Here is a 22394-nt window from a genome sequence, read left to right on the forward strand (position 1 = left end):
AAGAATTTCATGGTTTTTTTTATTCATGTGTATATATGTGTGTCTGCCTGAGTTTATATGCACCACATGTGTGCCCGTGCCTGTAGAAGCCAGAGGACATCAGATCCCCTTTAATTGGAGTTATTGACAGTTGTGAGTGAGGGGGCTGAGAAGTGAACCCAGATCCATGTGTGTATAACTTTCCCAAATGTGGTCAGGGTCAGAGATTCCCTTTAGCGCCTTCCTCAACCCACCTCCACTTTACTGATTTACTCAAAGATTTATTTATTTTATATGTATGTGTACAGAGTATACTGCCTGTGTGTATGTCTCTACGCCGGGATATGCCTGGTGCCAAAGGTGGCCAGAACAGGGCATCTGATTTCCTGGAACTGGAGTTAAAGGCAGGCTTTGAAGTGAGCGGTCCTACCTCATTTAAAACTCACAATAGCAGCCGGGCGGTGGTGGTGCACACCTTTAATCCCAGCACTCGGGATGCAGAGGCAGGCGGATCTCTGTGAGTTCGAGGCCAGCCTAGGCTACAGAGTGAGTTTCAGGACAGGCTCCAAAGCTACACAGAGAAACTTTGTCTTGAAAAACAAAAACAAAACAAAACAAAACTCACACTAGCTGGATGGGCGAGACGGCTCTGCAGGTAAATGGGCTCGCTGCTAAGTTTGAACCCTGGGACCTACATGGTGGAAGGAGAGAACCAACTCCTGCAAGCTGTTCTCTGACCTCCACAGAGGGTCGCTGGCACACAATAAATAGATGAATAAATAAATGCAATGTCAAGCAATTACAATATTTTTGAAATATCCATTTGAGGGGAACAGAATTAAGAAGAAGAAAGGAAGAAGGAAGGAAAGAAAGAAGAAAGGAAGGACATGATTTACCCCTAGTCCACCTTCAGCCTCTGATCCACCCTCTACTGGGAGGGGCAGCCTCTCTGGAGCATCAGCCATTTGCTCTCAGGACTTCGGCCAGCTCCTGAGAAACTGAATGCCCCTAGGCAGACTGGCAGGAGTCAGCTCAGGAGCCCAGTTTTCTTGTTTCAAGCTAAGGGGACCCAAGGCTTATTGAGGATGGACTAATTCACTGCCTTCCTGAGGTAGGGTAAGGGTTCTGGATTCTGCCCAGACCTGGAGTCTGAGCAGGAAAGAGGGGAAGACACAAGTGAGGCGGCCTGACCTGGCCGTTCGACGGCAGTGGCTAACGCCCAGAGAAAGACAGGAGACGTGGTGACTCAGCCCCTTGGGTCGCTCCCCCTCGTCCTCACTGGGTTTGTACGCAGGTGACCCGCAGGTCTTGGCTGTTTGTAAAGGCAGTTGTTGAAACTAGAACAATCTGGTCTCCCAGGTGAGCCCTAACCTAGAAAAGACACAAGGACGGGGGAGGGTAGCTACTGGAGTCGTACAGGCACATCAGAAGGGACATTTTGACAGAAAGCTTGGAGCCTTATCCAGCCTAGAGGTACAGTCCACAGATGACTGTATTTTCAGTGAGACACGGAAAAATACCATCCAGATGAGAAGGATGAATGAGATTGTCGAAGGGACACCTCCCTTGCACCTTTAACTTTGTTTGTTTGTTTTGTTATTATTGAATGTATGGCTTTGGGTGTTGTTGTGCGGGTGTTTTTTGTTATGCGTGTGGAGGTCAGAGGACAACGTTCAGTAATAGGTTCTCTCCATCTTTCTGTGGGTTCTGAGGATCGAACTTGGGTTGATGGGTTTTGAGACAAATGCTTTTACCCTCTGAGCCGTATCTCCAGCCCCGCTCACTTTGATAACCCCTTCAAGCCATGGGAGCTTTAGTGCATCTCTCTTACCATAGCCTGAAATCCTACCCCCTCAAATGATAGCGTTAGGAAGTGTGGCTGTGGGAAGGTGCTCCCGTCATGAGGGTGGGGCCGCCATGAATGAGATTAGTGCCCGTATAAAACGGGCTTCACTCATCATCATTGGAGGTAGCTTGAGAAGTCAGCCACCTCTGAGAGAGCAGGCCTCTCAGACACTGAATCTTTTGTCCCCTTGATCTTCAACATCCCAGCCTCCAGAACTCGGGGACAAAGGCTTCTGCTGACTCCGGACCACTTAGCTCATGCATGGGGCTTTGTTATAGAAGGCTGCACCAGTCTAAGACTGTCTCAGAGAAACTCAACAAAGCCCATATTCGCTGGACCAGTCCCTGGAAGGGCTGACGTACTAGCAGGACTGAACCTGCTCTCCCTAGAGAGACCTGCCCTGCTTCATCCTCGGAATGAATTAGTGTGGCTCAAATGCACAAACAATTGAGCTTATGCACAACACCTGGCAGTCGAAAATGTTGGTATGTGTTTAGTGGAGGGTGCTTTCGTGATGAGCCCCCAGTAAAATCCTGGGGCACCAGGTCTCGAATGAGCGTCCCTGTGGAACCGCGGCTCATGTGGTTTTTACATTTCTTCCCTGGAGGAACTGAACAGGTTCTGTGGGACTCAGCTAGGAGAGGACCCTCAGGGACTTATGTCTGGCTTCCTCTGGACTTTGTCCCAGGTGCACTCTCTGTGAGCTGATTTTGCAACTTTTCAATGGGATAAATCATGTCCTATGCTAGCTTCTGTGGCTCCTTGGAGTAAATCAATGAACCAAAACATGGCCTTGGCCCCTCTCAGGAGGTAAGGCTAGTCTTCCCAGAAAAAAACAGAACCCAATGCCATCTTTTATGAGTAAATGAAGCAGTGCTGGCCAATACAAGTCACAATTTTAAAATTTGCTATAGCCACTCTGAAATGATTTCTTTCTGAAACATGGTCTTGTTATATAGCTTTGAGTGGTTGGTACTTACTATGTAACTAACCCTGGCTGGTCTTAAGCTCATGGTAATCCTTCTGTTTCAGCTTCCCAAGCTCTGGGTTAGAGATGCACACCACTACACTGGGTAGTAGTTTTTTGTTTGTTTGTTTGTTTGTTTTTAAGTCATTTTCATTTCAGGACTTTGTGCTTATTAGGTAAATATTATTCTACCCCTGAGTTACATCCCTACCCCTTTTATTGTTATTATTATTATCTTGAGACAGGGCCTTAGTAGGTTGCCAAGGCTAACCCCAAACTATAATCTTTTTGTCTCAACACCTTGAGTAAATGGGAAAATGGGATTATATAGATTGACATAATATTCCTTGCAGGTAAAACTAAATTATTTAATTTAAAACATTTAAAATTTATTAGTGTGTGTGTGTTTGTGTGTGTGTGTGTGTGTGTGTGTGTGTGTGTGTGTGTAGTGTAGGTAGGTGTGGATGAGTGTGTCATAGCACCTATGTTGAGGTCTGAGGACAGCTCTATGGAGTCTGTTCTCTCCTTCCATTTTTTTTTTGAGACTGGGTTTCTCCGTGTGGTCCTGGCTATCCTGAAACTCACTCTGTAGACCAGGCTGGCCTTGAACCCACAGAGATCCACTTGCCTCTACCACCTAGTGCAGGGATTTAAAGGCATGCACTGCACTGCCCGGCTCCTTCCATCTTTAGATGGGCTCTTGGGATCAAACCAGGTTACCTACCAGGCTTGTGCAGCAAGCACCTTTACCCACTGAGCCCTCTCACTGGCCTGTTAATATTTTAAAATTAAAAATAATATTTATTTTTTATGTGTATGACTGAGTATATGATGCATGTGCACATGTGTACCCAGTGCTCATGGAGATCAGAAGGGGTGCTGGATCCCCTGGAATTAGAGTTACAAACCATTGTGAGCCTCCACGTGGGTGCTGAGAATTGAACCCATGTCCTCTGGAAGAGTAGCCAGTGCTCTTAACCATTGAATCATCTCTTTAACACAGAGCACAGAGCCGGCTGACTTTCTGAGACATGTCAGCTTATAATTGTAACTAATTACAGCAGATTTGATACCTTCTCTGTAGTTCTGTTGTTTTGAGACAGACAAAATGGGTCTTATTTTATATCCTAGACAGTTTCAAATGTGACAATCCTTTTGTCTTAGCCTCAAAAGTGCTGGGATTAAAAGTGTTGAGTCTCCATGCTTTGCAAAATTTTAAATGTGTATTTATCCTTTAACTTGACACATTCAAATATTACCCCACTCGAGAGGAAGAGGCAAGGGGATCTCTGAGTTGAAGGCCAGCCTGGTCTACAAAGCGAGTACCAGAACAGCTAGGGCTATACGGAGAAACCCTATGTCAAAAAACCAAACAAACAAAAAATATTATTTCAACATATAATAATATAAATTCTTTTTTTGAGACAGGGATTTATGTAGCCCAGGCTGGCCTCAAACCAGATATGAACTCCTAATCCTTTTGCCTCCATCTCCCAAGAGCTGGGATTACTGGTATGAGCAACCATGTCTGGCTTATATTGAACATTTTTATTTTTTGTTTTTTCTGTACTGGGGATCGAACCCAGGGCTTCATACATATTAAGTAAGCACTCTACAACCAAGCTATGGTGACCAGCCATTTTGCCTTTTTCTTTCTTTTTCTTTTTAGAATAAGTCTTCAAAAACAGTGTGTACTTTACAATCTTGGCACTTACCAATTTGGACTGGGCATGTCCCAAGGTGCCCAGTAAGCTCACGTGGCCAGTAGCCACTGAGTTGGGTGGCACAGGCCAAGAGGTTATTGGCAAGGACTCTGAAGACAGTGTCTGGTTCAGACCCGGATCTGCCTCCTACCAAGTGTATGACTGTAAACAGTTACTTAACCTCCTTGTGTATCCGTGTCATCCACGAAACAGCAATGACGACACCACCTTTCTCATGAGGTCCCAAGGCCTTTTCAAAAAGTTAAACTGGGGGTGAGGGTGACACTTTCAATTTGGTAGAGTCCTTGTCTAGAATGCATGAAGTCCCACGTTTTGTTTCTAGCACCACCGAAGCCAAGTTTGGTGACTCGATACTAGGGAGGTGAAGGCTGGAGAAATAACGTTCAAGGTCACCCTTAGCTACCCATCAAGTTCAAGGCCAGCCTGGGCTACGAAAGAAGGAAGTATTAAATCAAAGCCAACACCTCTGTGTGGGTCATTGTGTGCCTGACTGAGGGTTGCTAGTTTAAATCACACCCCTAGAGAGACATTGGCATGTCAGAGCCTTGTCCCACGGCTGAGAAAAGGAAGCCAGGTTCCGGAAGGTGCTGATTCAGAAGCAGGCTCCGGCTCTCACTTCTGTGTGTGTGTGTGTGTGTGTGTGTGTGTGTGTGTGTGTGTGTGTGTGTGTGCACATGATTGTGCAGGTGCCTGCCTAAAGACTCAGATCCGGTGGAACTGGATTAGGGATGGTTTTGAGCTGCCCAACATAGGTACTAGGAGCCAAAGTTGGGTCTTCTGCAAGGACAGTCCATGGTCTTAACCACTGAACAACTCTCCATCCTTCAGTCACTATTATTTATTTATTTATTTAGATTTTTTGAGACAGGGTTTCTCTGTGTAGCCCTGGCTGTCCTAGAACTTGCTCGGTAGACCAGGCTGGCCTCCAACTCACAGAGATAGATCCTCCTGTCTCTGCCTCCCAAGTGCTGGGATTAAAGGTGTGTGCCACCACCGCCAGGGCACTTCGCTCACTCTTAGTTGACTGACTCGCTGCCTGTGAGCTGACTCTGAGATTCCATCTGCCAATTACTCTGGAAACCAGAAGCTCCAGGGCCCCCACCTGAGTTCTGCAAACTTTTCTTGATTGCAAAACAGATCGCTGTTTGGAGCTGGGCCTCTGTCCTGCCACCCCCATCTAGATGCATACGTTGGGTTGGGCTCGCTGACCCCTCACTGGCCTCGGAACCTAAAGCACTTACTCAGCAACGGGGTGCCTTTCAGCGTTCTGGCTGTCACGGCCCTTTTTGTTCATTAACTCGTGGTCTGTTTTCCTTGAGGACACAATGCATCAGCACTTAAACAAAAATCTCCTGTTCCATCATTTCTAGGCCTTGTTTACCAACCAAGCAGAAAGGTAGGGTCAGCAAGTTGGCTCAGCATGCAGAGGCTTGGCTTCTCAGGCCTGACGACAGGAGCTCCATCCCCGGGACCCACGGGACCCACAGGGTAGAGGGAGAGAAGAAATGAATGTAGTTACATTTTGTTCTTCTTCTTGTTCTGTTTCAGACAGCATTCCCCTACATAGCTCTGGCTATCCTGGAACTTACTATGTAGACCACTGTGGCCTTGAACTCTCTTAGACATCTACCTGCCTCTGCCTCTGTAGTGCTGGGATAAAAGAGTGCACCACAATTCTTGGCAAGAAGAGATTTCAGTTTCCTGTATTCATTTATGTGTATGGGTGCTTTGCCTGCGTTCATCTGCGTCTGTGCATCACTTGTATGCCTGGTGCCTACAGAAACCAGAAGAGGGCATCGGGTTTCCTGGAACTGGAGTTAGTTATAAATGGTAATGAGCTGCCCTGTGGGCGCTGGGAATTAACCCCAATTCTGGAAGAACAGCCAGTGCTCTTAACCAACGAGCCATCTCTCCAGCCCCCTTACATTTTTTTTTTAAAGGAGAGGATAAAAGGTACCGAGTGCCCAGCTCTCTGGGGTGAGATGAAGGAGACCATGTTCTCAGACAGGAAGTAAAACCTACTACCGCTTCCTCTAAGGCTCTAGAACGTCTGTTTCCACCACGCTCTTCCCACAGCCCACTGCAGGTCAACTCTCCTGAACAAGCCTCCTCAGAACAGCCCACATGCCTCGAGTCTCACATAGCATCAGCTTAGTCTTGTGGGCTCAAATGGTTAGCAACGGCTGCCTGCCACTCTGCTCCTTCTGGGTGCCAAAGTGTACTTCATTTGATACTATGTGATAGATATTTACCAAGCTAATAAGTATCAAGCCTCATCTGAGCTGCTGCAAACGAAGACTTGGTAGACCTTATAATTCAGTGTATAAAATAAGCAGGACATGATGATGGGATGGGTAGCTGTTTTAAGATAAACAAATAAAGAAATTATGTTAGCTGGGCACACCAATAATCGTTATACTCGGGAGAGTGGAGGCAGAAGGATCAAGAGTTCAAAATCCATTATCCGTGTGAACTGGCTGGATGGCTCAGCAGGGAAAGGCACTTACAGCCAAGCCTGATGACCTGAGTTTGATTCCTGGGACCCACATGGTGGAAGGAGATGAACCAACTCTTGCAAACTGTCCTCTGACCTCCACAGGTGTGTGGGGGTGCATGTGCCTTCCCTCCAAATAAATGAAAGTTAAAGTTTTGAAACAAAAGACTATGTATCAAATTTTGGGGGGAAAAGAAAGAAAAGAAAAAAAAAGAAAAGAAAATCAAATCTCCTTTGGGAGATCTTTTTATTTTATTTTATTTTTGGTTATTTTTTTTTTTTCAAGACACTGTTTCTCTGTGTAGCTTTGCACCTTTCCTGGATCTCACTCTGTAGACCAGGCTGGCCTCGAACTCACAAAGATCCATCTGGCTCTGCCTCTGGAGTGTTGGGATTAAAGGTGTGCACCACCACCGTCCGGTGGGAGACCTTTTTAATGTTTCCTTAATAAATCTACATTTCTTATACTCAAAATAAGTATAATAGAGTTAAGGTAAAAAGTGTTGAATATTCTAGGAACTAATACAACTAGGGGTCAGGTATGGGAAGCAGAGGTAGGAAGATCTCTGAGTTGGAGACCAGCCTGGTCTACATAGTGAGTTCCAGGCCAGTCAAGGCTATATAGTGAGACCCTGTCTCAAAAACCAACCAACCAACCCAGTGGATCTGAACAGCACTCACAAAATGAGCAGAGTCCTGAACTGCTAGAAGAAAGCTAAAGTGGGCAGGTCGGGTTTGGGGGTAGGGGTGGTGTTGGACACCACACAGAGAAAGCCCGCAGGTGTGGATGAACTGCAGACTGAGAACAGAAACCCTTCTATCCACCCAAGGAAGGCAGGATCGGAAGAGCGGCCGGAAGACCCGAAATGGGTGAGTTCCAAGTCCCTAAAGGAATTTGAACTTTAACCTGAGGGCAAATGGAAGCTGCTTGGTGGAGAACATCTCTCAGGAACAAACCTACCAGATCTGCTTCAAAGGTCTCCCTCTCCTCCTTTCACTGGGGATCAAATCCAGGGCTTTGGCACTTACGAAGCAGGCACTCTGTGATATTTTCCCCCCTTCTAGACAAGCTCTCACTGAGTGCGGGACTGTCCTGGAACTCCCTCTGCAGACCAGGCTGGCCTCACACACAGGTGATCCTTCTACATCAGCCTCCCCGGTGCTGGAAGTACAGGATGAGCCATCACATCTAATCTAGCTGTTTATGCCTCCTCTTTCCCCTCCTCCTTTTGAGACAGGGTCTTCCATAGCTCAAGCTGGTCCCGAGTGTGTGATCCTCCTGCCCATTTATGTGGTGCTGAGGCTGGAGCCCAGGGCTTCATGGTGCCAGGCAAGCACTCTACGAACTACGATATTCCCCATTCTTTTTTGTTTTTTGTAACTTAAGACAGACGTTCACTAAGTTGCCCAGGCTGACCTTGAACTTGTGATCCTCCTCCCCTGGTACCCCAAGTCATGGGGCCATAGGTCGTGCCACCAGCCTCCATGCTCATCTCTTGCCTGGTTGGTTTTGGGAGAACGGCTTTTTTTGAGATAGTGTTTCACTTTGTAGCTTGGGCTATTAGTTATTTTTGTGGGGGAGGGGTAATTCATTTTTCTTTTGTTCTTGAAACAGCGTCTCACTGTATAGTGCAATTGAGACTGGCCTTGAACTTGCTACCTACCACCCCAGCCTCCTTAGTTACCATAGCCACCTCAGGATCCCTGGGATTCATGCCTCCTTTGTGTAGACTGTAGAAAGCAGTTTGCTTTCTTATACATGCAAGGACTACCTGCCCAGGGGTCGAACCACCCACAGTTGGTTGGACCCTTCTACAATCATCAATGAGGAAAATGTCCCACAAGCCAGATGGTGATGGTGCACGCCTTTAATGCCAGCACTGGGGATGCAGAGGCAGGCAGATCTCTGTCAGTTTGAGGCCAGCCTGGTCTACAGAGTGAGTTCCAGGACAGGCTCCAAAGCTACACAGAGAAACCCTGTCTCAAAAAACCAAAAAAAAAAAAAAAAAAAAAAAAAAAAAAAGAAAGAAAGAAAGAAAGAAAGAAAGAAAGAAAGAAAGAAAGAAAGAAAAAGTCCCACAGACTTGCCCACCAGCCAATCTGATGGAGGCAGTCCTCAGCTGAGCTCCCTCTTCCTAGATGACCCCAGTTCAGATCAAGTTGACAAAAATAAAATACAAACAAAAACCACCCAGTCCAGGCAGCACACTTACTAAATGCAGTCATTCAAAGCCCAGAGTGGGAGGGTTGTAGTTCATGCCAGACCATACAGAACAAAGGAAACAGAGCAACATGGACTAGAGACTGGTCTCGGGACCTTCTTTGCCCTGAAGTTGCTGTGGGAATTTTCATAAAAGACTCCAGTGTCGCTAGGCCTCAGGGACTTGAGGTGACATTAATTGAGAACCTATTGTGTCACCCACAGTCACATGCCTCCATGTGTTATAAGGGTTTTCTGGTTCCAAGTTCTTTCTACTTCAACACAATGAGTTTATTATCTATCTATCTATCCATCTATCTATCTATCTATCCATCTATCTATCTATCTGTCATCTATCTGTCTGTCTGTCTGTCATCTATTATTGTGCTGGAGGTCAGTGGGCAACTTCAGAAATTGGCTCCTTCCTTCCCCACTCGGTTCCATAGACTAAACTCAAGCCATTAGGGCTTGCACAGCAAAGGCTTCTACCTACTGAGCCATCTCTCCAGCCCCACCATGAGGTTTGAGGAAAGCTTTATGAATGCAGCAAACACCTTCCAAATTCCATGGGTCACATTAACTTCCTGAATCATCATAAAAACATAGTACCTCCAGGCATTTCTGGGTCAGGAAATTTCTAGAAGGCACCCAATCCTAGGACTCATTGACCAAGACTGAGGTCAGGTGCCTTAGAATCCCTTCTGCAAGGTGTCTGAAGACAGAGGCTCAGCAGATGCCTTAGAGACTACATCATAGTGGTTCTGATGTGCAGCCCTAGGAATCTACTCCCTGTCGCAGGGATCTATCCTAACCGCTCCCAGCCCACTGGGGTAGCAAGGCAGCAAGCACCGATTCTCTATTGCAGTCTGATTAAGCCTGAAAGCCCCTATCCAGAGCTGCCTGGCCTGACCTTATACGAACGCACAAACGAATTTAATGATTGATTCAACAAATATTATACACCTGTTGTATACCCTCAAAGATTCAGGGGCTAGGTCCACCACATAGAAGCTCACCGTTCAGTCAGAGCCAGCGGGACCTGAGAGATCATTAACCAATTCCATCATTACAGTTGGGGAAACAGAGGCTCAAAGGGGGAAAATAATGAGTTTAGGACCACAGGGATGAACACATAGTTTTTATGTGCTAATTAAAAGGGGGGAGGGAGATATATTTTCTGGTCCCCACCCACCTGAGTTGTTATCCATAACTTAACCAAAGAGAAGGCTGAATGATGAATTCAAAACTCATCGCATCCACACATTCCACTCGTTTGCTAGGCATTGATTGGACCTATGACCTCATGCATTCTGGTCAAGCACTAAACCACTGAGCTACATCCTCCAGTTGACATGGGGCCCCACTCTGTAGCTACTGCTGGTCTTCAACCTGCGCAATCCTCCTTTGGATTCTGGGATTACACATTGCTTCTTCTACACTAAATGGGTCCGTACCCAGGGCAGGGTCCCTGGGTTTTAGAGGTTGGGGAAAGAGCTGCGTCCTGGGGTGCTGTCTGGAGCCCTGGCCGCGCCCATCTCTACTGGCAGCTGACTCCCTTCTCTCCCTCCTAAGCTTGGTGTCACTGTCGCCCCGGGCCTGGGGAGAGGGAGGAAAATGGGGGCGGGAACGTCTCGTCCTTGAAATCCCAGCCACCTTGCCATTGGCTAGGAAGACCCCGGCTTAGCTGCGGATTGGCTACCGAGGAGGGCTTGAAAGGTGGCTGAGCGCCTCGGATACCTCAGACGGACGGTGGCCATCCCGAGACGCGCTCCAGCCCGCCATGGCCCGGTTCCTTCGGGCTTCCTGCCTTCTGTCCCTGCTCCTGGCCGGGTTCGTTCCGCCGGGCCGGGGACAAGAGAAGTCCAAGGTGAGTGAGGCTCCAGGGCGCAAGACGAGTTTACTGCGCCCAGGTGTCCACCGTGCCGCTGGGAGAGCCACCGCCTCCCCAGAGGCACCGGATACCCCCAACCTCGCCCTGACGCGGAGACCCCACTCTGCGACCCCCGGTCTCTGCGCCCTTCCATCAAACCCAGACCCGCGTGCTTCAGCGGGCAGAAGGAACCCGGGAGGACAGTCTTTCCTGAGTTCCTATGTTCTCCCCCGTCATCTCGGGGTTGCCCTGCCACATTCAGTTACCTGGGACCGACTTTCCCATTCAACAGCGGTTTTTGGAGAGGGTGTGGGTTCCACTCCCACCCTCCCCCACCAGGCAGCAGGAGAGTGCAGCTGGTGGCTATCCTGAAAAATTGCTGGGGGCGGGGGTGCGGGGGGGGGCGCGGGCTGAAAGCTTGGAGGCACATCTCTTTCTGGGCCTCAGTTTCTCCATTAGCAGGGCATAGCTGGAGAGGAGAGAGAATGGTTGGAAGGTTATGGAACCCTCTAGCTGCCCTATCTGTTCACAGCCCACTGGCCAGCCACGGAGCAAACACGGTAGCTAGAGAAGCCAGCCCAGGCCAGGCAGAGTCTTCTGGAGCTCCGTCTATGCTATGTGGCACCCTGAGCCGGAGTCGGGATGGGGAGGCTGAAGGCAGATGACCCGGAATGCTTATCTCCTTGGTCAGGTCTGGGTGGGCTCTGCAGACCTCTCCTCTCCCTAGGGTGAGGAGGCAGAAAGCAGCAGAGCCAGACCCAAGGAAAGGGAGAGGTGTCTCCAATTTCTCTCGTCTGTCTCTGTCTCTCTCTCCCTAGCTTAGAGTTTCTGGGTTTCTAAAATCCTCTAGGTCTTCATTCTAAGATCTTGTAAGTCTATAACGCTGTTTCCAGATTCTGTCTACCTCTTAGAGAGTCCCAAGAGTGGTTCCTGTTTTTAAGGCCCTTTCTGCCCTCAGCTCCTTAGTCTAAACTGACGGGGTCCCTGAAAAGCCTTCATTTTCTCTCCAGCCCCATTCCTGATCACCAGCTCAGTAGGCATTTTCTAGGACAGAGACAGGACGGAGTTCAAGATTAGGGTGTGGAGTAGGGGTGGGGGTGGACTGGGGCACCAGCCCTGTGGCTTCAGTGTGGGAATAGCTTGGGGTGGGTTGAATCCTGTCCTAAGGAGGCTGCAGGTAAGTGCACAGGCCCTGATACTCATCACAGCTATCCATGGAATCAGGGAGGGATGGGTGAGTTCAGAGAGAACAGAGAGAGGATGGTCTAGAAAAGTCTTAGGGTGAGGTGTGATCTTATCTCATAACCAGCCGAGGCTTGTGGTTCATGACAGCCCAGGCATGCCCATCTGGTCTCCCAGGTCCTTAGAGTTCACATGCTACGGCTCTGGCTTCTGGAACTCAAGCCCTTGCGTTGGCCCAACTTCAGGACAAGGGAACAGGGAGGGGACATGCACAGACCCAAGGTGGTGGTGGCGCAGCCACAGGATGATGTCCTCTTGACTCAAAAGGAGGGGCAACAAGAGGGGAAGCACTCTGTCTGGTCCAGCTTACAGCTGCAAACGGCTTTGCAGAGCTGTGGACTAACAGCTGCTGACGTGGGATCCTAGTAACCGCTGGTTTCTAGGTGACTGCACAAGGCAGAGAGCATCATGGGACCACAGGCTGACGTCAAGGCTGAAGGGCCTTAAGCGGCCCTGAATCCCACTCCATCTTATAGCAGACAGGCTGGAATCCTGAGAGGGGAGGGGTGGTCACACACTGCCAGAGGCACGGCTGGGCCCAGTTGCTGGTCTCCTACCTCTCAGACCTGTCACGTTCACAACATCACACCAATGGGTGTGGGGAGATGGCGGCGGGGAGGGCATGGACCAGCAGTCCTGGGCAGCCAGGTGCCTGGTTCAGCGTCACCCCAGTTCCCCAGCTCTCAGCCCATTCCTGGTGTCCACTCAGTACTCTTTTCTGGTCCCCCTGGTGGAGGAACAGGACTTGGGGACTCTGGACCCAGAGGAAGGAAGGGGGTTTTTGTGGGAACTGAGCTGCTGAGTGCCATCCATGGCTCACTCACCACAGACTACCCTCCCAGCCTGGGCTCCCAGAAGGAGCCCCATTCTCCTCCCCATAGAAAGCATGGCAGTTGTAGCTATTCATTTCTTTTTCTCCCCACCCCCCAAAACAGGGTTTCTTTGTGTAGTTTTGGAGCCTCTCCTGGAACTTGCTCTGTAGACCAGGCTGGCCTCGAACTCATAGAGATCTGCCTGGCTCTGCCTCCCGAGTGCTGGGATTAAAGGCGTGTGCCGCCACTGCCACCCAGCTGCTACTCATTTCTTCGGGCGGCCAGTGAACACCTAAGGCGGCCCCTTACTCTGACGGAGGGGCCTCACAGGCTCCTGGCCCTTGCTGCAGGGAAAGCAAACTCCATGTCCTGCTGGCCCAAGCCTGTGCTGACCTGCTAACAGTTCCTCAAAATAATTTCAAGTGTTGGGGAGCTGACTCAGTGAGTAAAATCACTGTCATGAAAGCAAGAGGACCCGAGTTCAAATCTCCAGCGTCCATGTAAAGTCAGCCCTGGCCACATGTGCTAACAATGGAGTGGGGGGGGGGCTTGTTAGGGGCAGAGACAGGTAAATCCAGGGGCTCACTGGCCAGCCTAGCCAAACACTGAGCACAAGCTGGAGAGGGCCAGCAACATAGCTCAGTGGGCCAGGATGCTTGTAGCCAAACTTGAGCCGAGTTTGAATCCTGGGACTCACATGGTGGGCATGCACTGACTTCTGCAAGTTGTCCCTTGATCTCCACATGGGTGCTGTGGCGTATCCATTCACAAATAAGTGGATAAATGGTATGAAATAATTTAATGGAGACAGCCTCACAGCTCTCTCCTTCGGCTTCTACGGGCACCGCACAGCCAAACAAAGCCACCGAAACAGGCGTTGAGAGGCAGAGGGGTTATCCTCTTAGACTGAAGCCCGAGAATGGCTTGCTCACAGCCAGTGAAGACCCTAATTCAGGGGGCTCCCCAGGTTCCCTCCCATTGTTTCAAAGCTCCCATTATTCAGTCAACTCCTGGGACTCTCTCCTCACCACACCTGGGGTTCAGCATCCGGGTGGTGTGGGGCAACATGCAGGGAGGCAGCAGGGGTTGTATCCCCGCTGTTTGTATTGTGTTGTTCTTGTTGAGGCAGGGTGTCCCTATGTAGTCCAGGCTGGCCCTGAACTCCCCATCTCCTGCTTCTGCCTTAGGTGCTGGCATTACGGATGTTCACCCCCAAGCCTGGTGCCGTTTGCCTCTCAGGGTCGAAGTGATCCTAGCTGGGGCTCCAGAAGCCTGGAGCGGGGCTAGCCAGCTCGGCACTCAGTCCGACACTTAGTAATGATACCTGGAATATTAGACCCATGGAGAGCAGGGGCTTTGCACCACAGCCTGGAGAGCTGTCAGCTGTCAGGGATGACCCAGGAAAGGCAGCCAGATTGACTGTTAGTCAGGCCTGCAGCGACTCCGTGACAGAGACACTCCGCGGCATCCCACTAGGGAGGGGCCCCTGCCCTGCTGCCTGGAGGGCTCCTTCACCCAGTCCGCCCGAGGACCTTGCTTTGGCAGCAAGTTTTCCAGAACCAAAGGGAAGAGGGAGTGGTCTTCCTTTCCCATGTGGTCCTCCCACCTACTGAACCAATGACCTCTCCCGCTTCCATAGCAGCCCTGGGGGTTTGTTGTTGGGGGTGGGGGATAGGGCGACATTCTGCTGGCTGGCACTGGGTCCCTTTCCTTCTCTCAGGGTGAGGTGAAGTCTGGGATGGCACTGAGCTGGTGCAGGGCTGTAGTGGAACCTGGGTGCCCTGGGCTCCCCTCATTTTCCTGGAGTAGATCGTGGAGTGGCAGCTGGACAGACAGGAATATCATCATACTGTTCATCTCTGCAGACTATTCTATCTCACACTGCGGCCTCGTGACAAACCTTTCCATACTCCTGAATCCTGGTCTCCCATCCCTGCTTCCTCAAAGCTCATCTTTCCCGTGCCCTCCAGACTGGGAGACTCTGACTCATTCTCAACATCTTGACACATCCTTTCTGTCCAGCGTCTCCCCCCCAGTTACCTAGCACAGGCACAGGCCTCTTTATATTTGCCTGGACTACTGCAGCAGCCACCCAACTCTGCCCCTCATCCCAACCCAACTGCCTATGAAATATGGAAGTGATTATCGCTAACCTCAGGGTTCCACAGCACTCAGTAAGTGCTTAATGCAAATACTGAGTGTTTATTAGCGTCTCACAGTTACAGGGGATGAGGAGTTAGGAGAGTCGGTTTTAGTCCAGATCCAGGTTCTGCTGTCCTGGGTAAGTCATTCTCTCCCTGTTGGGAGGTGGAGAGGTGTGTTTCCTAAGTGTCTCCACTCTAATGTTCCCTGGTGTCCATCTTTTTCTCTTCCAGACGGACTGCCATGGAGGCATGAGTGGTACCATCTATGAATATGGGGCCCTCACCATCGACGGAGAGGAATACATTCCTTTTAAGCAATATGCCGGAAAATATGTCCTCTTTGTCAATGTAGCCAGTTACTGAGGTCTGACAGACCAATACCTTGGTAAGATCTCCCTTATGTTTTAATTTGCTGCTTAATTTGGGGCCGATCCTGTCACTTGGGTACACTTTATTTTTTAAAGATTTATTTATTTTATGTATACACATGCTCTATTTGCATGTGCAACTTTATGCCAGAAGAGGGCATCAGATCCCACTATAGATGGTTGTGAGACACCATGTGGGTGCTGGGAATTGAACTCAGGACCTCTGGAAGAGCAGGCAGTGCTCTTAACCACTAGGCCATCTCTCCTGTCCACTTGGGTATACTTTAATCCCATAGGGTGCAAGGAGAAAGGGGTGATGGTGGCTGAGACCAAAGTCCATATCCCAGCTCCACTGTATTTCATATTTTCTGGAGATAATTATATAAGCCTGAGGTCTGATGGACGTATTCTGGGAAGTTCCTAGCTACCCTTCTTCACACACACACACACACACACACACACACACACACACCACACCTCAGCTATCTTGGCCGAGAGCTTGCTTGCTTCCCTTGACTGGAGTAAGAAACCATGGCCGCAGCTCACTGTGAGGACGCCTCCTCTCCCTTCAAGCCTCCACCTGTGCCCTTCTCTTGGCTCCACTCTGGAGAGTGGGTCCCACTGGCTTGGAGCCCTGGAGGGGGTTGATAAGGAAGAGGTATGGGGTGCTGGTAGCACCCAATAGTTCGTTCTTTTTTGTTTGTCTTTTGGAGACAGGATTTCTCTACATAGCCCTGGCTGTTTTGGAACTCAATCTATAGGTCAGGCTGGCCTTGAACTCAGAGATCCACCTGCCTCAGTCTCCAAAACACCGGGATTAAAGGCGCCCACCACCACACCAGTTCAACAGTTCATTCTTAAGCAAACTTTTAAAAGTCTAGCTCAGCCCTCCTACAGGACAGGGCATCAAGGTCCAGCATGTGTAAACTAGGGCCACAAGGCTGGCGATGGCTGACCCCAGCACCTGCCTGGAGCTCACGTCTCCTTAAGTCAATGTCCTCTATCCTTTCTTCTCAGTGTTCCCAAGGGAACAATCAGGTCAAAGCTTGACAACTCTCGGGCAATGTTTTGGAGCCAAACAGACCCTGGCTGCCTGTCTGGCACCCGTGGGGGAGTTCCTGGATTTGCAGAATCTGAAGCTCTGTGCCCATGCTTTTGTCCATTCCTTGAACAGCGCAGTACATCTTTGAAGACATGGGCTGGGTGCTAGCACTACACCCAAGTCCAGGGGTGCTGAGGAAACTGGAGAGCTGGCCAGGGCCTCTCCTGGGTTCCTGAATTCCCAGATGGGAGGGATGTGAATCCTGTCCTCACCACCGCCCTAAGAAGTCCTCATAATCTGCCCAGGGCAGATGGAAGAGCCCTTAGCTGATTAACCCAGGCACTGGCCCTATGACTACTGACGTGAGGAAGCACATTCCTGACTCTTCTCCCAAACCTCACTGTCCCCAGAACTGGAATCAGGACAGGACCTGAGTCCCAGCCTTGCCACTGACTCATTGGGTCACTCTGGGGAAATCCTCCCTCCTTTGGGCCTCAGAGGTTCCAGTGATCTGGAGGGAGGGGGTTGGGGAGCAGGGTGATGAGGCGGGTTCTTCACCTGCTCTTTGCTCTCTCCCTGACAAGAACTGAATGCACTACAAGAAGAACTTGGGCCATTCGGCCTCGTCATTCTGGGCTTCCCCTGCAACCAATTTGGCAAACAGGAGCCGGGCGAGAACTCGGAGATCCTACCCAGTCTCAAGTGAGTTCTTGTGGTTGGAGATGGTGGGCCTCTATGGGGCAGAGGCGTGCGAGGCTGCAGAGGTTGTTGACTGTCTCCATGCCAGTCACTCAGTCGCTCTGCCGCCCCATGCCCATCCCAGGATGGGGTTTAATGGAACGAGGGTGAGGGGATAGGAAACAGAAGGCCATGGGTAACTAGTTGGGAGTCCTGAGGCGTGTGAGGTGATGCACAAGAGACCGAGATGGCAAACACACACTGGGCCTGTCTGTGTCCAGTAATGAGCTGCCACTGGGTAAGATTCCCAGCTCTCCTTCTCCCCTCAGTTCCTTGGCCTCACTTCTGAGTCATGTGGGGCTCCTTTGGACCCACCAAGTACATTCCTTGCAGGTATGTCCGGCCAGGTGGGGGCTTCGTCCCTAACTTCCAGCTCTTTGAGAAAGGAGATGTGAATGGGGAGAAGGAGCAGAAGTTCTACACCTTCCTGAAGGTGAGTGGGTCCTCTGGAGGACCTCCCCCCAGCTGCTCGGGGCCCACCCCACACACCTAAGCCCCTAGGAATGTCCTGGCATTGGTCTAAGACTCCCATGAGAGGGCTTGGCAGACCCTCTGGTCCCTCAGCCTGCGTACAGATAAGGCAGGACGCACAGGGGCATCCGAGGGGCCTACAACCTTCCAGTCACTGCAGAGATGGGCAGTCAAGTGTTCTAGCTCCTAAACTGGGGCCCTTCATCAGCTTTCTCCCAGGAAGACTGGGGGGGGGGGAGATGAGGAGGGGGCCTTGAGACAGGCTGACACCCCTCTCACCCCGACACTAGAACTCCTGTCCGCCTACCGCGGAGCTCCTGGGCTCACCTGGCCGCCTCTTTTGGGAACCCATGAAGATCCATGACATCCGCTGGAACTTTGAGAAGTTCCTGGTGGGGCCGGATGGCATACCTATTATGCGCTGGTACCACCGGACCACAGTCAGCAACGTCAAGATGGACATCCTATCCTACATGCGGCGGCAGGCAGCCCTGGGGAACAGATGGAAGTAACTGCCGCTCCCCACCCCCACCCTGTCCATCATGCAAGGGCTGGAGAGGGGCTCTTCAGGAAGAACCCACATTCCCAATCATTCTGCACACACCCCAGACCCCTTTCTTATTACGTAAGACAAGCCTGGCACAACTTTTGTGTCTGTGCCGCTGTGCACACGTGTGCCCGCTGTGCCAGTGTGTGCATGGCCACACAGCCGTGTGCCTGCCTGCTTGATACCCAGGATGGACACCCGTGCTCACAGCTTGGTACGGGGGAACTATACACTTCTATTTTGTCCAGCTTTCTGTTCCAAATGAGCCCGGCGGAAACACCAGTGCTGGGTCCAACAGTCCTGCTCAAACCTGGACATCACTCTTGGGGCCAGCATCCCCCACATGCCCACACTTAAGTCCTCATACACATCTGGGTTCACTACACTGCCAGCCTCCTTCATCTTTCCTGAAGGGCCCTCCCGAGTCCCCAACCCCATCCCACAGTGTTCCTGAGAAGAGCCACGGCAACTGTGAGCGTGATGGCCATGTACCCCAAGTCAGGGGTGGTGTCTCCATGAAGGAGGGGCCCGAAGCCCTTGTGGGCGGGCCTCCCCCGAACCTGTTTGTGGGGCCAGCCCTTCGTGCATTCAGGCTCAGGCTCCCAGGCAGGGATACTGCCCCCGCTCCTCTGGAGGACATGCTGTTCTCTCACTCTGTCCACTGGCACCTCACACCCCCGTCTGCCCAGTAAAGGCTTTTCTGCAGCAGCTCAGCTCACCTGTGGTGGCTTCCTGGTATGGGAGGTGGGGACCGGGGAGGGAGACAGGGAGGGTGAGGAAGGAGAAAGAGATGAAGTGTGCGGGGCGTGCTTTGGGGCCTGTGAGTTGGCTTCTATTTAGGTCCATACTGCAGCCCTTGTCCAGCTACTGGAGTCTATAACCAAGTTCACATCAGCTCGGTCTTACCTGCCTTTCCCAGGGCATCGAGGGCTCAGAGAGTGTCACTTCTGAAGGGCCGAACTAAGGCTCGCCCCAGCCCCAAGACCTCCGATTCCCTGCCCAGGATCTTCCCTCCACCCTTGGGTGCCTCTAAGATGTTAGCAACATTCCCAGGGGTATGTAGGAAAGGAATGCTGAAGGAGGGACCGGAACCAGAAACACAGCCTCCCATTGGCTGTGAGGGCATGAAAAAAATTACCAGTCACAAAATGTTGATCCTCAAGTTGGATTTATGTCCAAGATTTGTGCAAACAGCTGCCTAGCAACAGACAGCTACCTTAATACAGACCTCTGGTGCCATAAACATCTAACTGCGGTGGCTGAGGGCCGCTTCAAGGCTGGGGCCCTTCAGACACGGCTGGGGTGGCCTTCGTCCCAGATCACGGTGACGTCATAACATCCCATCCTTCTCTTCTGCTGGAGAGAAGCCCCCTCCCATAACTCCTCACAGAGGGGTAAGGAGGGGGTATGGGGCAGGTCCTGTCGCTGAGCTTGAAGCAAAAATTACACACGCACGCACGTGAACTGGGTGTGGTCTCTGGAGAGCCTGGAACAAATGCTTCACGGTTCTGAGAGGAAGGGGTCTTGGTTGCACCCAACTCTCAGGATGAACAGCCGGTGGCCTCAGCAAAAGAGGGCAGGTCAAAGCCAGGGGAGGCCCCCTTGTCTTGGCAAGAGGCAGCATCCAGAAGAACTGGTAGAGACCTCCCGGGTGGAGTCTCCCTAGTCTTGTAAACAGTTCGAGGTGGGGCTTGTGACGTGGGCCGCCTGCTCATCCCAGCCTCTGCTCAGTCAAGGCTTGGGCCACACAGAACATGCACATGGCCTCTAGTTTCTCGGCAATCTGAGGTCAGCTGGCTCTGCAAGATGAAGGTGGAGCCAAATGACCCAATGCAGTCTCACTGAGGTCCCTCACAGCCACTTTTTGCAGACTCTAAATAAACAAAAGTTTTGAAGCTTTAAGATCATGTGGTCTGGTCAGCCTCACAGTCTCACACAGACACCAACTCAGGCTTCCTCACCAGAGTAAACAACAGCTAGTTATTGAATGCTACTGAGTGCCAGGATGTCTCGGGCATTCATCATGTGACCTGCACCCAGCCCCGAGGGGCAGGTCATCTGTTAGCCCTGCAACGGGAGGGAACTAGGACAAAGTCACACACGCTTGCCCCACGTCCTCAGTCCGTCCATCTCCAAATCCCACAAGTACGAACCAGAAGAGGTCCAGCCCTGTCTACCACGCCACCCTCTGCCACTCACTAAAGCAGCCCCAAAGGACTTCAAGACCCTCTGGGGAAATGACCAGCTGGCCCAATCCCTCCTTCCAGACACCAAGTTCTCCAGCTCCACCCAAGTCTTCTGTCTGCGGCCTCTGCTTGCACTAGCTCCTCACAGAGCTGGCTTCATTTCTGCACAAGGATGGGCATGGCCTCCCTAGTGTATGCACGCACTTCTCACGATGGCCTTCCCAGAGTCCCACAGGGTCAGGGGGAATGCAGAGAGCGAGGTCCCAAGTCCCTGACTAGCTTGTAGCTCCAGGTCCTTTAACCTCTTCAGTGGCACACTCTGTGGCCAGATGGAGTTTTCCAAAGTGCCAATCTGGCCATGTCACTGTGTTTTACAACATCGCAGGACTCCACACTACTCTCAGGATTCAGACCGGCCCTCCTACCACACTCTGCAAAGGCCCCACACCTGGGGACCTCTGACATCTTCACCCCACCTTGCCCCCAGCTCTCACGCCTCCTTGAGATGGTAAACCAGCCACTTTCCTTCACTCCTATTAAAATGCCATGACTTGGATCTTAAATGTTTTCCATGAGGCACATTTAAGACCTTAGTCACCAGCTAGCCCACGGTGCTCTCAGGGTAGGACAGTTAGGAGGTAGGGCCCCTTGGGGGAAATCAAAGTCAGCGGGCAAGCACCCTTGAAGGGGATGCTGGGACTCCGGCCCTTTCTTGTTTCCTGGTGAACAGGCCTACTCTGCTATATACTCCTACTACGGGAGAGAGGCCATGCCCAAAATGACAGAGCCAAGTAACCATGGGCTGAAACCTCTGAGATTCTAAGTCAAAAAACATCTTTCCTTTGTGTAAGCTGATTATCTTGAGGGTTTGGGCCAAGGGATGGAAAGCTGAGTAATACAGAAAATTGCCCACCAAGCAAGCTGCCAACCAAGGAACTTGCTGACCAAGAGAGGGATCAGTCATCACGGAGTCTGTGATGCAGTTCAGAGCCCCAGATACCACCTAGATGGCTATAACCAAGACTAAAGGGGCAATTGTAGTGAGGATTCAGAAAGCTCGATACTGACCGCTGTGTGGGCAGTGAGGCCAGGCTCATGACATTTTGGCTAGACATGAAGATCCTTCTGGAAATCGGGCCACTTGTGTTACACTCTAGCAAGAACCCGTCTGTTTTGTCCATGCCCTGACACTTGTGTGAGGTGGAGTTTTAAGTAACAATCCGGTGGACTAAATGTCAAGGTCACACAGCGTTCTTTCTGGCAGTGTCCTGGCTACTGCTGACTGCTTTCAGCCAGATTTACTCTAAGAACAGGAGCAAAGGCAGAGCAGATTAAAAAGTACTGTAGCTTGGCTGGAAAAGCAGCATCAAGCATACGCCAAGGGGGACCCTTAAGAAGAAGCAATTTGGGGTGGAGAGATGGCTCTGTGTTAAAAGCACATACTACCACATCAGGGGGCTCAGTCACCTGTAACCCCAGCTCAAGGGGGATCTGATAACTGACTTTCATAGGCGCTAGCACTCACATGCACATACCTATATACACATAATTAAAAATAATAAATCTAACAAAAAAGCAGCAAAGCTTTGCCAAGAAATAGTCAGAAAGATGTATTGAGGGTATCTCCATAATAGGAAGACCCTATCTTGGTGGTGACTTCCATCCATAATCCCAGCACTTGGGAGGCGGAGGCAGGATTACTACAAGTCTGAGTCCAATTTGGTTTATTACACAGTCCCAGGCCAGAAGGCCTAGACATGTCAA

At 50.8% G+C, this 22394-nt stretch overlaps 2 protein-coding genes across 18 annotated transcripts in view; one reads left to right on the forward strand and one right to left on the reverse strand.

The window, feature by feature from the left end:
* Positions 1-10899: 10899 nt before the first annotated feature.
* Positions 10900-19157, forward strand: Gpx3 (glutathione peroxidase 3). Its single transcript, XM_006984868.4, has 5 exons — positions 10900-11077; positions 15510-15663; positions 17273-17390; positions 17760-17859; positions 18188-19157. The coding sequence occupies exons 1-5, from the start codon at positions 10991-10993 to the stop codon at positions 18407-18409; spliced, it is 681 nt and encodes a 226-aa protein (XP_006984930.2). The 5' UTR covers positions 10900-10990; the 3' UTR covers positions 18410-19157.
* Positions 19158-19595: 438 nt separating this feature from the next.
* The window catches only part of Tnip1 (TNFAIP3 interacting protein 1), a 51816-nt gene continuing 49017 nt past the window's right edge, over positions 19596-22394 (reverse strand). For 12 of the 17 annotated variants that reach the window (XM_076578408.1, XM_076578415.1, XM_006984869.4 and 9 more), the window contains one exon: positions 19596-20317. In XM_076578408.1, coding sequence (XP_076434523.1) covers positions 20283-20317 — 35 coding nt within the window. In that variant the 3' untranslated portion in view covers positions 19596-20282. The remainder of the gene's footprint in view (positions 20318-22394) is intronic. The other 5 variants (XM_016003477.3, XM_076578412.1, XM_076578411.1 and 2 more) reach the window with 1 other exon arrangement.

The sequence above is a fragment of the Peromyscus maniculatus genome, chromosome 8 (assembly GCF_049852395.1).
Source record: "Peromyscus maniculatus bairdii isolate BWxNUB_F1_BW_parent chromosome 8, HU_Pman_BW_mat_3.1, whole genome shotgun sequence".
Classification (NCBI taxonomy): Eukaryota; Metazoa; Chordata; class Mammalia; order Rodentia; family Cricetidae; genus Peromyscus; species Peromyscus maniculatus.